This window comes from Poecilia latipinna, unplaced genomic scaffold (assembly GCF_001443285.1).
Source record: "Poecilia latipinna isolate Pla-1442-1.1 unplaced genomic scaffold, P_latipinna-1.0 Scaffold2874, whole genome shotgun sequence".
NCBI classification, from domain to species: domain Eukaryota; kingdom Metazoa; phylum Chordata; class Actinopteri; order Cyprinodontiformes; family Poeciliidae; genus Poecilia; species Poecilia latipinna.
Window position 1 is genome coordinate 24614 of NW_015115490.1, and position 13691 is coordinate 38304.

Sequence of the window (13691 nt, forward strand, 5' to 3'; positions counted from 1 at the left end):
CTTCAGTTCTCACTTTATTTATTTGAGTTGAAAAAATAAAATAGTACAAAAATATTCCTATCAATCACTGCATGTGTTTAATTATGAAACACATTGTGTTTTTTCTGTCCAACATCATAAGTCAGCAGCTCAGTGTTGTTGTTTTTTTACACTCCTTCTTAGTCTGGTGGCTTCTGGTTTGCTGCCGACTTACTTCTGCCATCACTTTCCTGTTCAGGTTCAGATTCGACCTTAAATTTGCGCGATGGACCTGGAGAGCGTGGTGATCCCGGTTTGGGTCTCTTTGCGGGAGAACATTTGTGTGCGGATGGACAGCTGTGCTGGTTCAGACACACGGAGCAGAGCGGGCTGACTGGAAGACAAACCTGCTGTCCAAAACCAACCAGCAGCCAGTTGATCTCGCTCCACAGCTCCCTGCAACAGAAACAAAACAAAACACATTCAGGTGAGTTTCAAACAGACTTTTGTTTGTCCACCGGGGGGCAGCATAACCACCTGCAGAAGGAAACAGTGGCTGATTAAAGATATAACACTGAAAATCATTCGTAGAAAAATGTTTTTGTAGCCACCTGATGAACATAAAGTCTAAAATAAACTAAATAGTTTGTATTTATTTAAGTCCAGATATGAAAAAAATTCTGTATAATAAACACGGACAGAGAGGAAGAAAAAGAAAGAAAAATGGAAAAAGGAAGGAGAGTTATAGAAAGCAGGAAAAAAAGACAGACGCAATGATACAAATAAGATGGCATGGCATGCAGAGGGAAAGAACAAGAGCAAAAATAACTTGAACTAAAAGCAAATCTTTAAGTAAAAAAAGGCCTACAATCTGTGAGGTTATTTTTTTTTAAAAAGCTGTATCGGACATGACTTGGTTACCTTGGCAACCACTCCTCCAGAGCCTTGCGTGTGTCTTCTGGGTTTTTGGTTGGTTTCTTGAGCCAGCCCAGCCTGTTGGAGATGCGATGCACATGCGTGTCCACTCCTAAACACAAACCACCAGTGAAGACGAGTCCCCTCAGGGAGCGCGCTCACACGCATGCACACACACACACACACACACACACACACTCCTGCAGCCGTGGGTCAGGTTAGAGACGAGGTCTCTTAGAGAACGAGTTCGCTACGTTGTTCATCACTAACCACGCAACACTTTACTCATTTCTTATGACAGATAGCTGCATATATTTACATTCTGAAACTATTGCTACTTCAAAATGGCCACCATTAGTGATAAAACACCTATGCCAGACACTTGGTCCCAGGCGATGTCCATAGCCAGGTGGGCCATCTTAGGTCCGACTCCCGGGAGGCGAACCAGACCCTCCACGCTGTTCGGGATATCTCCCCCGAACTCCGTCACCAGCATGGCCGACGTCTGCTTCAGAAACTTCACCTTGTTCTGCAGCGGATTAGAAGGACGTTCAGTTTTGGTTCATAGCTTTTTAAGCAAACAGAAGAAATGAAACAAGCTGGTAAAATCGGGGGGCGTTACCCTCCAGAAGCCGACGGGATAGATGAGCTCTCCCAGCTTCTTGTCGTCGGTGGCGACTATATTCTCTGCTGTGCAGCCATGCGCCCGAAGCCTCTGCATCGCTGCGCCCGTCACCTGGTCCTTTGTCTGGCTGGACAGCATGAGCGACACCAACACCTGGAAACGCCTCACCTGTGAAAAGGGACGGAGTACTCAGCTTCACAGACACAGTTTATTTTAAAACTTTAAAACAAACGCGACGCAGCTCACGCCTACATGTGCGGGGGCTTGTGTGTCGTAGCATTTCTCAGCTCCCATGTTGTCCACTGGGGCGTCTCGACCGCTCCTCATCTCACGGATGAAACCCAACTGCTTCGTCCAGTCTGGAGGCTCCCAGTGCTCCGCCTTTACCCGGGAGGCGCCATCGTCTTCGTCATACTCCACCTTAACCTGTCTCCTCCTGCGACCGCGAGGCGGCGGCGGCGGCGATGACGCTTCAATCTCTGTGATTGGCCGGAGGCGTTCCTGGCAGCCATCTAGGCAAAAGAAAACATAAAAAATGGGACTAAATATGGCATCAACAAAGAGAAGGGATGCACAAGAATACATTTATAAGAGACTAAATGTTACAAACATGTCAGTTGTTTGTTCATTTCATGACAAATCAAATAATAAGTAATAAAGGGCTTGTGCATGAAAACTGATGGGCAGAGCTTTAATCAGAGAAGCAGCCAAAAGGTTCATGGTAACTCTGGAAGAGCTGCACAGATCCACAACTCGGGCGGGAAACTAACACTGCACATCCCCCTAAACACACCACCCCCATGGTGAAACATGATAGTGGCAGTATAATGGTGTGGGACAGAGTTAATGGGGAGAAGGATAAAGTTAAATACCGGGAAACTCTAGAAGAAAACTCTGTTAGAGACGACAATATATCTGAGATTAGAGTAAAGGTTCACCACTGCAACAAATCCATAGAGAAGAGAATGTGTTGCAAGATTTAAAAATCAGTTTGGCCGAAACTCTCTCCGATATGACCGAGTTTAGACGGTTCCACTGGCTGGCACTCTGAAGAGAGGCTCAACAAAGTTAGGACTTATTTAGTACGGAGGCCGTCTGGTGACATGGGAGGGAAAAAAAAAATAAAAAGCAAGTCGTAGCCACGACTTAACATCTCGAGGTACAACTTTTATTATATTCTTCTCCCTTGTCACCAGACAGACGGGCTCCGTACTTTAGACTTTACACATGCGCAAATAACCTTATGCAAAGTATTTAAATAAGGGCCTGTTTCTGTTTTGTCAGATTTATAATGTCAGTGTTTCTGGTGAGCCTAACGTGAACATACCGCTGGATGAAGGGGTCAAAGAGGGCTTCTCTTCGGATACTGTCGCCTCCTCCACCTTCACCTTCCGTGCAGGAACGGCGTCCACATCCCTCTGTCTGCTGCTGAGTTTGGACCTCAGAGAGGCCGCGGGTCCACCGCCCGCGCCGAGACTGCTGCTCCGGGTGAGAACAGAGCTGCTTTGCATGAAGTACGGAGAACTCATTTTCAAACTCTGAACTACATAACACAGCCTCGTCTTCCCACAGCGGACATTACGAAGCATTGCACAGGGCAGTACATGAAGTTGGTTTCAGGATCGTAGTCTCTCAGCTCCACGGGGGATTTATAGTATTATAAAACAGGTTTAATATGAGATTATACATTACTGTAGTGGTAATCTACAGATTTTTTTGACGAAAGGCAGCATTTTCCAAAATACAGTGTAATTTAAAAAAAACATTATTGCTAATAAACTTTTCATATCCAACAAAGGAAAAACCAAATGTATAATTCAAAATTTCTGAAGTTCCACCATCTTTGTTGTTGGATATTTGGAATGGCACATTTTCTAAAAATTTTGAACATTTTTACTTTTTTGTTGTCTTGCACTATAGCAGTGGTGTCTAAAGTCAGTCGTCAAGGAACAGGATCCTGCTACTTTTAGTTCAGTCCTTGGTTCAACACAGCAAATGATTGTAGAACACATTTGCACTTGTTTGTTCAAACGGAATAAAACATGAGACTAAAAAATAGAAAATTTCAAACAGAATTTTTTTTTCAGTATCTTGTCTTTTTTTTTTTTGGTTGAATCTTTTTTCAGTTTCTAATGTCTTTTTTCCAGTTTAAAATATTTTTTTCATTTTTCAAAATATTTTTTTCTGTTTCAAATCTTTTTGTCAGTTTCCTTTTTTCTTTTGAACACAATTTATTGCCCCAATTTAGCCCCACACAAAATCACTTTTCAATTTACCTGTAAACGAAATGTCAGGTTGTGTTTGAGTAAATGCACAAATGGCTTGCCATAAAAGCACCTAGAAGACGTCGTAAGTCAATAAGAAGCCAACTTCAGCAGTTAGCACGGTTAGCTAACTCTTAGGCTAATAACTGTAAAAGCTTCATTTTACATAGCTTGTCAAAGACTTTCCTACAATAAATAGTTTCACTGTGGTTTATAGAACCATAAAAATTTCGTACTTGTTTTGGAGACACGCTTTACTCACAATAAAAACCAGACTAGAAAAAATAAAAACACCTTCAACTGTCCTAGAACTCCACTTCCCATGAGGGAGCGCGGCAAGCGTGTTTTCAAAGGAAGTGTCGCTTGTTAGAGCATTTATGTGTCATCCGGTTGGGGAGTGGAGGTCTGAGAACAAGCTTTCGGCAACAAATAGTAAGTTATATGAATGCACAGCAGCAGCGGATGGCCTGTTTGGTTTCCAAAGGGCGAAGCCTCGGATAAATGAAGAAGACAGCGACTCCGCTTCCGTAAGGTGAGAGAAAAAAGGGGGCCAAGAGGTGTCGCTATCTAGTTTAGGTCCATAAATCTTCCAATACCAAAGCAATGTTAGCCTGTGTGAGGCATGGCAAAGCACAGCAGAGCCTTCAGCCGAGCCATTGTCCGTTTCTTATGATGGCGCACTGTTTATGGTGTCCTTGCAGTCATGTTTTCCTGTGGCAGGAGGACACCTGGCACAGATGTTGTTGTTGTTGTTGTTGGACTGAAACAGACCAACCGTTGTCTGGTTGCTCCCTCCCACCTTCCCCTCTGTCAAGTCCACATGACAGTGAACTCCTAAAACCAGCCCCCTGGGTTTACACATTTACAGGCTGCCGAGCTGCACTCCGGGGCAGCATTAAATGACCTGTTTACCATCTGCTGATGAATTTACGGAGCTAAGCAGGATAAAAACGACTAACCCTGCACCCGTTCTGCCCCTCAACATATTTAGCTCTTTCAGTCATTTAGAAAGAGCTAAATATGTTGTTTTCTCGCTGTTTTACATTTTGTCTTGTTAATCTCAACAATTTATAGTTCATGGAGTTCAAGTACAACACAGGAAACTGCTGATTTGCAACCTCTTATCACTACATCTGTTTTAAAAAAAACTAAGTTACGATATCCTTGTTTCTTTTACAGGCTGCCATCGGAGGCAGCTTTGAAGGACTTTCGCCATGAATAAGCAGCAAAGCAAAGAAACGCTCAAAGAAAAAGTGAAGGGGATCTTTGGGCTCGGGACGCAACGGCAGCAAACGAAGCAGTGTGACTCAAAGCTGCCAGAGTTTATAATCACAGCCGACATAATAAAGGTGAGTAAAACTGCGTTTCTGTACACATTTGTTCAGACTTTGTTTCTGGTCCTGTCCCCGGGCGCTCCTCCTTCGTCTCCGTCTTTGCAGCTGAGAGTTTCCATGTTAAATGCAGCTTGAAATACGTTGACTCTGGTGAGGTAGGAATCCTCTGTCGGTGCAACCAAGCCAGTATTTTGCAGATGTTTTTGTGTCTGGTGTCGAAGAGCCGTTCTCTGTGGTAATTTCAGACAGATTACACCATGAATTTAGTGAAACTGATGAAAAAATATCGATTGTGTTGCATATTTCAAGGCAGAATGTTTTAGTTTTTGTGGGCTTAAAGGTGGAAGTTACTTAGAAACCACAAACAGAAGTTTTGATTAATAAATAAAAATAAATTAATCTACTTATGAATATTTTTCATGGCACCTTTTGCTTTTTGTAGGAACTGCATCCTGATTGTGGCCTGAGCAACCGCATCCGGATGATGAACCAAATCTGCGATCTGGCAAAAATCAAAAAATTCGAAGAGGTGATTGACGTGTTTTTGTTTGTCTGCTATGGGTTTTTTTTTTGTAAGCAACATATAAAACCTTCGGTATTCATGAAACCTGTGATTCGGTGTTGTTCAGAATGCAGTGGAGGCTGTGTGGAAAGCCGTGGAGGACATGCTGTCCCCGGAGCAGCCGGCAGAGGCCCGACACGCGGTCCTGCAGCTTCTCAGGGCCATCATACAAGGACAGGTAGACATCATTCATCTTGTGCAAAATATGTCAAAACAAAATCCTACAACAACCAAACTTGGAATGAGAACAGCTGAACCCGGTGGCAAAGAAGAACGGCATCAGAACAGAGAACGTAAATCTGGGCATTGACGAACAATAGCATGCCCATCCAGGAAAGAAGGAGTGATAATGATGAGCTCATATGATGATTATTTGTTTAATGAGGAGGAGGAAAGAAACCAGTACAATTTTTTTCAGAGAGACACGAGATTGGAAAGGAAATTGAAGATGTGGATTCGGGACCCCGGGTTTTAAAAGTGGTTCGTGATGAGTGCAGTCTGCCTGTAATCCAGTGAATGGCATCCTGTGACAAAAATATTTAATAAAAAAGTTTTGGCAGATAAACGTAGAGGTAGATTTAGTCATTTTTTTCTTTACTTAATTATTATTCTGCATCACTAGAATGAATGAACTGTTTATCAAACCAGTGAATGGAAGCAGCTGAAAATCTTACTTTTCTACACCCAGTGACGTCCTGTGGCAGTCAACCTTAAGTTTTTACGGTCCATTGAGGGTCATATGATTGGTGATGCTGTTGCCTAGCAGCAAGAAGGTACTGGGTTCAAATCCTGGAGAAAATCAGTTTTTTTTTTTATTTATTGACTTTCATGAATCTCTCTCCCACTTTTCCTGCATAGCTTGATTGTTGGGAAAGAAAGCGTGCTCACTATTATCGTTCAGTGTGTTGCCATTAAGTGAAAAGCCCACGAAGGACAAACAAAATAGTTTCATTTGTGTTTTTTTTTTCATTATGCTACAGTAGGTTCCAGATTCCATGCAGTAGAAACAATGAAAAATTTAATTCCTCAGATATTTAAATTTGAAATAAGTACACAGACTTCAGACAACTAAAGCAGAAGGCTCAAACAATAAGAACATGTCAACACTCTGATGTTACACACACACACAAAATGTCATAATATCTCTAAAAGTGTCAGATATCGACTCCCAGAAAATGTCATTTTGTTCCAGTGAGTCCAAAATGGACTAATCGAAGTGTTGTTGTTTTTTTTGTTTGTTTGTTTTTTTTTTAAGGGTGAGTGGCTCGGTCCTCTGAGGGCGTACTTTTTTAAGGTGATCAGAGACTACCAACCCTGCAACGAGGACCTTTCAGAAAGACTGGAGGTGTTCAAGGCTTTAACTGAAAATGGGAAAGACATCACGTACTTGGAGGAGGACATAGGTAAAAAAAAAAAAAAGAGAGTAAATAAGTTCTTTTAACGAGCAGTTTTTTCTTTTGCATCTTCTCAACACACCAGTCCTAATAATAAGTTGCTTCACTTCTCATTTCCATTAAAAAGTTTTCATCTCTCTTTCTCAGCGCGGTTCGTCCTCCTGTGGATGGACATAGGTCTCACCTCAGACTTTCTCCATGTTCTTGTGAATTTGGTCAAGTACAACAGCTGCTATCTGGATCAGAACGTCTCCAGCATGGTGCAGTAAGTTGCAGTAACACATGGAAACGCCTGAGGGTTTTATTGACTTCTTTCTGTCAGACCCATTTCTGTATAGATGCTATTTTTTTTTTTTGACAGTTTGTTGGCATTTAGCACATATTGACCGTCTGTGCTTTCTGCAGGAAAATCTGTCTTCTGTGCAACAGAACAACATCATCCACTGACATAGAGGTTGGTGTTGTCTCTATGGTGCACTTCTTAAAAAAAATAACTTATTGAAATATTGATTTGTGTCCTTAAGACTTTTCTGCTGTCTGGCGTAAAATACCCTTCAAGATAATCCATATTGGATAAAGATTATTGATGTCTAATATCCAGATTTCATTATAAGACTTTGTGATGTCAGGAGAAGATGTGGTTTTAAATAAAAACAAAGAAAAACTACATCCTGATCAACTGTTTAACCCATTTCACTTTAATTTCTGACTTTTTTTTAAAAACTAACTAATAGCTAGTAATTTAGTAATAGAAATAAGCTTAATTATAATTAATAGCAACAGTAAGTTTAATAGGGACTGATCCTCTGGCAACCTACCCAGAGTTTACAAATGTATTAGTGCTCCTCAAGAACAACCAGTTACCTTAAAACATAAAATTTTGTCAGGTATCTTCTTAATCAATCTGCCCTTTTACAACTAAACTTTCAAAATAAATTATAAAGCTAGTAGTCATAACCAGTGGTGGGACTCGATTATAATATTTTTGTGTAGTTACGTTGCATGTTAGCGATGCTAATCATAGTTTTGGTTGTGTTTTGTTGCGTCCAGGTGGCACTCCAGGTCTTGGATGCCGTTGTGTGCTACAACTGCCTGCCCTCTGAGTCCCTCACCGTCTTCATTATAACGCTCTGCCGTACGGTTAACGTGAAGGAGTTCTGCGAATCCTGCTGGAAGGTGGCGAAGGGAACCGCTGCAGATAAATATTTGTTTTGATTTTAGAAATGCTCATACGTCTGGTTCTCATGTATTTTTATTTTTTATTTTTATTTTCCTTCTTGCTGCTGTGTGTCTCCAGCTGATGAGGAAAGTCCTGGGGACGCATCTGGGCCACAGCGCTATTTACACCATGTGCCGCATCATGGAGGAGAGGTATCGTCTTGTCATCTTTTTTCTTTTCTTTCCACTAATGCTTTTTTTGAAAAATAAATATTCTGGTGTTTAAAGTGGATTCTCCACCAGGGTGTACATGGAGGACGCTCCACTGCTGAGAGGAGCCGTGTTCTTTGTGGGAATGGCTCTGTGGGGCGCCCACAGACTCCCTGCTCTAAAAAACACACCGACACTAGTGCTGCCATCTTTCTACAAGGTAATCAGTGCATTCATGTTAATCTACTCGCACACATTTACAGCCTGAGTTGTCAGTATGTACATATTAATCTTCCTAATCAGACTTCACATGGATGTTCCAAACCTGAATTTTCCTCCAAACATGAATGTGCAGGATGACTCTCCTTGGCTGTGTGTCTTTGATTTGCCAGTGGGCCCCACTAGTTCCCCAGTTCTGCATGTAGCAGCCACAGCGTTTAAGCCATTGGAAGTAGAGAGGCGCTCTCTACATCCTTCGACTGAAACAGGCCAGCAGCCGGACGGTTTTTGGCACCAAAATGTCAAACTTTTCACAGAAACATAAAGATAGAACCCCAAATAATCTACTTAGTTTATTAGCGATGTTCACAGTGGGAGGTGTAAAGACTTCCTGTCTCATTCAGCGTTACGGTAGACCGAAGCAGAAGGTGCTTGTTTATGTACCGCTTTCTGTTTAATTGTAAGCCTGCAGTGAGCGGCGCTACTCAGATGAAACTCAAGGAGCTTGTCGAGTGTTTATATTTCACAACAGAGCCGCATAAAGTGCATTTTGCATCCCACACCGCACTCTGTTTGGACCGTTTCTCTTTTCCGTTTTGGTATGGCTGCCATTTTTTTCCTTTATCAACTGACTACAGTTCTTCAGGATGACCAGTGGCGCCCTCTGCTGGATGGCGGCCAAACTGCAACACTGAAAGAAGATATTAGACTGGAACTAATTTCAATCTAATAAATCATTAATTTTTTTGCCTTCCTGGTGGTTATTGCTCCAAATATTATAATTTCTGCCATTCTGCTCTTTTCAGATAAGCACAAGTATAACACTGTTATTGGCTGTTAATAGTCAGGGTGTCCTGCCTAGACTGCGATTGTCTGCTTAAAACAGACTATAGTTTCAAAACAAGAATAATACATGGTGCTTCTTTTGTTCCAAGTAATAACTTGATTCATTTTGAATCATCAGAAATATATTGAAACAGGTTAAATACTTAAGAGCAAGATGTAGTACTCTACTTTCAGCCAGCTGCCAGACAGCATGCAGCAACGGATGATGGAGAGAGAGGCATCGTTGCTTCACTCCTAGGCTATCTCACCTATAGCTCTTGCATTTAGGGTTTATTTAAATCAAAGCATACAGACGAGTCAGACGGACCTGCTGAGTAATAACTGTGGCCGCCTGACTTCTGCTTTCAGGCCATGTCATGTGCCAACGAGGTGGTGTCGTACGAGATCGTCCTCTCCATCACCAGGCTGATTAAGAAGTACGGCAAAGAGCTGCAGGTGGTCACCTGGGACATCCTGCTGGGCATCATAGAGCGGCTGCTGCAGCAGATTCAGGTTCACGCAAACACAATGCGCACGGAGAGGAGGTGGGAAATGGAACAGGTCTGTAGAGACTGAGCTCGTTTTTGTTGTTGTGTGCGTTGTCAGATGATAGGCAGCGCCGAGCTGAAGGCCATCGTTTACGAGCTTCTGACCACAGTGGAAGAGCTGTATGAGCAGAACGGCTACCACGGCTCCACAGAGAAGTTCTTCAGTCTGGTGGAGAAATGTGCAGACAAGAGACCCGTTCGTACTCCGTGTGCTGCCCTGCGTTTCTGGCCTCTCCTCCGGGTCGCCTTCCGTTCTCATTTTTGATCTCCGTGTGCGACAGGACGCCTCGGTGCTGACCCTCGTCTCGTACAGAGCGCAGTCCATTCAGCCTGCGAAGGACAGCTGGATCCAGAGCCTCCACTGCCTGATGGAGAAATTCTTCAGGTAGGACGCGCTCTGTCGGGAATCGGTTCACCCGTTTCGGCTTTGATCAGACTCCTGATGAGTCCTCTCTTTGCCACTCTGGAAGGAATGAGATGCGCAGTGGGATCAGGATCAAGGTTCTTCACATCCTGTCGTTCGTTCTGAGTACTAATCGCCAGCTCTACGAGGTTTGAACACTCATCTGCATCTTTCTGTAAATTCAGTGCACTCATCAGATGAAAGACTTTCCAGTGTGGGCTGGTTTCCACTTCAAAGCTATTTAAAAGTTAGAAACTGAACTAAGTAAGTTTTGATAAGTTTGATTGCTTATGTTAACTTTTGGGCTGCCACTCATGATTGTTTTAGTCATTAATTATTCTGACAGCAGATTAAAAAAATAATATCCTCACAAGCCTTTTTTATACAATTTTAGAAAAATAGCAAATGATGCAAATTAATAAATAATTCAATTCCTTTTCTAACTTTAGGCAATAAAATGTCTATTTTATTGTCTAAAATAGAACAACTCAGCATTTCTTTAGTAAATCTGAACCGGTTGAAGCTGAAACTCTGCTAAAGTATATTTACAGATAACAGTGTTTTTATCTTAAATGCAAAATGTGTGTATGTTTTATACGCTTAGGGCTTAATTACTGCTCTGAATGTTTTTTTTTTTCAGCAAATAGCTTTTTTCTTAGTCTGAACATTTCAGTAACAATCAATTACTAAATGTGTTGACTATTATCGATTATTTCAATAACCGATTAATCGTTTCAGCCCTGAATAATGTGATATAAAGTAAAGATTTATCTAAAAGCCCCTGCTTTTTTTTTTTTTTTTTTCATTTTGTTACTTCTTCTCCAGGACGAGCTCATTGAGAAGGTGGTGATCCCTCAGCTCAGTGGGATCGCTGAAGACCGGGACCTGGCGGTCAGAAAGCAGGCCACCCAGCTGCTGGTGGACCTCGCCGAGGGCTGCAACACACATCACTTCACCAGCCTCCTGGACATCATCGAACGGGTAAACGCAGGCGAAGACGAGACCTTGGAGGCGTTTAGTCGCTTCCAGTTCAGTCAGGTTGAAGTCTAGTTCTCCGTACAGGTGGCCAGTCGCTCTCTGGTTTGCTCCGGATCCCTGGAGGCTTCTGACCCCACAGCTGACTCTCCCATGGAGGATGTCAAGACCGCAGTGCTGGGGCTGCTGGAGATCCTGCAGGTACGTCTCTGGCAGCGATGCGTCCGTTTCTACAGAAATCTGTTATTGGTGTGGAGTTGGATCATGAAGAACTCTTATTCTGTCCTGCAACAGAGCAAACTTTACAGCCTGCCAGCCAGCCACGCCAGTCGTGTTTATGAGCTGCTCATCAGCCACCTGCAGCTCCACTACAAGAACAAGTACTGCTCAGCTGTCGCTTCTGCTGTTCGGCTGCAGGTAAAAACCAATCAATTTTCTGTTCACATTTCATCTCTGCTCAGCTCCGCCCTGCATTATTTCTTTTTTTTCTTTTCAACTTGTTTGTTCAGGTGTTTGACTTCTTCCTGATGATGCGTGCCGACTCTCTGCACCGCGTCGGGGTGCCCAACAAGGACGGAGCGATGAGGTTCAGCCCTTACTGCTACTGTGACGCCGGGTAAAAAACGGAAACGCACACAAAAGAAGCTCATCTCGCTCGAAGCGCCTGAATGTGACGAAGCCGTTTGGTTTTTCAGGGAGCCAGAGAAGCGGGTTTGCGATAAGAAGCCGTCAGGTTCTATATCGCCCCCTGCTGGCGGTCCTGCTCCGGCCGCGGCGGCTCCTCCTGCTTCAGCAGCCTCCATCCGCTCAACCTGCCTTCCCTACGCACCTGCCTTCTGCGTCCTGCTGCAGTGCCTCAAGATGGTACACAAATAACGCGACACAGTGAAGCCGCCTGCGTGTTTTATGAGATGATGAGGACAGGAAGGATTTACTGTGAAGCAATTAGTAATCACAGGGGTTTTAGACACATTTCTAGACATAAACTAGATCAGACTTAAAGTTTAGAGTTTTTATCATGTTCCAAGGTCTGTTTTAAAAACGGATAAAATGTAATAATTCTTCAGAAATACATTGATTTTAACACGGAATTATATTGAAAAGGTTTGTTTTATCCCATATTTTTCCACTTCGTTTTACCCCCTAATATTTTGGGATTTTGAGTTGGTGACTGACTCATTACTCATAATAACTCAGAATCGCATGAGTAAATATATTTGGTTTTCTGCTCCAAACAGGTCAGCGCACACAAGACTTTAATTTGGTTTCATTTATTTGTTTCCCAGGAGACGGACTGGAAGGTGCTGAAACTTGTTCTGGACAAACTGCCTTGGATGCTGCAGTACAAAGTGCTGCTGCTCACCTCGACGTGCAGCTTGGACCAGCTCTGTTCCACGCTCTGCGCCATGGTAGCACACGTTCACGTACACACACACACACACACACACACACACACACACACACACATTAATGAGTTCCCAAAACAGCAGTCGGTGTTGAGCCACGTCGTTTCTGTCTTAAAGGTGACGGATCGTCAGATCTCAGAGCGTTTGAAAAAGATGCCTGAGGGTTTTTCCCGCACAGATGTCCAGCTGGCTGTGGTTCCCGTTCTCACAGCGATAACCTCTTACCATAGCTACCTGGACCAATCCAGACAGGTAGACATTATTAGGTTTGGAATTTAATCATTTTTAGATTTCAGATTAACACGCAACCTTCCCGGCTTTAATTTCCTTCTCCTCCTGCAGAGAGAGTTGGTTCAGTGTCTGGAGACCGGCCTCATCTATCGCTGTGCCAAGCAGTGTGTGGTGGCTCTGACGATGTGCACAGTGGAGATGCCCGACATCATGATCAAGCTTCTCCCGGCTCTGATAGTCAAACTCACCCACATCTCTGCCACCGTTGCCATGGCGTCTCCCATGCTTGAGTTTCTCTCCAGTGAGTTCCCGAAGCTGATCTGTTTAGATATAATCTGAGGCTGTACGTGTGTAATGTTTGGTGTCCTCTGTGTCTTGCAGCTCTGGTGCGCTTACCCCATCTGTACGCCAACTTTGTAGCCGAGCAGTACGTCAGCGTGTTCGCCATCTCGCTGCCCTACACTAATCCGTCCAAGTTAGTCCCGTCGCATGTTAACCTGCATTCTGTCAGCTGCACAGGCTCTCTGATTTATTTCTGTTCGCCCCCATCAGATTCAATCAATACATCGTATCCCTGGCCCATCATGTGATCGCCATGTGGTTCATACGCTGCAGACTCCCCTTCCGCAAGGACTTTGTTCAGTACATCACCAAGGTGAAAAAT

General features: G+C 43.3%; 2 protein-coding genes across 6 annotated transcripts in view; one reads left to right on the forward strand and one right to left on the reverse strand.

The window, feature by feature from the left end:
- nthl1 (nth-like DNA glycosylase 1) lies at positions 1-3150 on the reverse strand. The gene is made up of 6 exons (XM_015021827.1): positions 2826-3150; positions 1751-2010; positions 1496-1666; positions 1243-1402; positions 880-985; positions 1-414 (listed from the first exon to the last, which is right to left on the reverse strand). Exons 1-6 carry the CDS (start codon positions 3085-3087, stop codon positions 159-161), a joined length of 1215 nt encoding a protein of 404 aa, XP_014877313.1. The 5' UTR covers positions 3088-3150; the 3' UTR covers positions 1-158.
- The window catches only part of tsc2 (TSC complex subunit 2), a 27202-nt gene continuing 16409 nt past the window's right edge, over positions 2899-13691 (forward strand). For 2 of the 5 annotated variants that reach the window (XM_015021821.1, XM_015021825.1), the window contains exons 1-24: positions 4135-4294; positions 4942-5111; positions 5539-5625; positions 5726-5836; positions 6914-7061; positions 7200-7317; positions 7458-7506; positions 8103-8228; positions 8350-8423; positions 8499-8640; positions 9834-9977; positions 10071-10208; positions 10294-10397; positions 10483-10564; positions 11241-11396; positions 11478-11591; positions 11685-11807; positions 11900-12006; positions 12086-12254; positions 12677-12799; positions 12914-13048; positions 13139-13328; positions 13409-13502; positions 13580-13682. In XM_015021821.1, the coding sequence (XP_014877307.1) occupies positions 4977-5111; positions 5539-5625; positions 5726-5836; positions 6914-7061; positions 7200-7317; positions 7458-7506; positions 8103-8228; positions 8350-8423; positions 8499-8640; positions 9834-9977; positions 10071-10208; positions 10294-10397; positions 10483-10564; positions 11241-11396; positions 11478-11591; positions 11685-11807; positions 11900-12006; positions 12086-12254; positions 12677-12799; positions 12914-13048; positions 13139-13328; positions 13409-13502; positions 13580-13682 (2772 nt within the window). In that variant the 5' untranslated portion in view covers positions 4135-4294; positions 4942-4976. Of the gene's footprint in view, positions 2987-4134; positions 4295-4941; positions 5112-5538; positions 5626-5725; positions 5837-6913; positions 7062-7199; positions 7318-7457; positions 7507-8102; positions 8229-8349; positions 8424-8498; positions 8641-9833; positions 9978-10070; positions 10209-10293; positions 10398-10482; positions 10565-11240; positions 11397-11477; positions 11592-11684; positions 11808-11899; positions 12007-12085; positions 12255-12676; positions 12800-12913; positions 13049-13138; positions 13329-13408; positions 13503-13579; positions 13683-13691 lie in introns of those variants that run through there. The other 3 variants (XM_015021824.1, XM_015021826.1, XM_015021823.1) reach the window with 2 other exon arrangements.

Bases quoted from the DNA above. Each gene is read 5' to 3' on its own strand.
- nthl1 (XM_015021827.1), bottom strand. From the start codon at position 3,087: ATGCTTCGTAATGTCCGCTGTGGGAAGACGAGGCTGTGTTATGTAGTT. The intron at 1,403-1,495 runs GTAACGCCCCCC...AATCCGCTGCAG, and splicing joins ATCCCGTCGGCTTCTGGAGG to AACAAGGTGAAGTTTCTGAA. The intron at 986-1,242 runs GTGTTTTATCAC...GTTTGTGTTTAG, and splicing joins GGACCAAGTGTCTGGCATAG to GAGTGGACACGCATGTGCAT.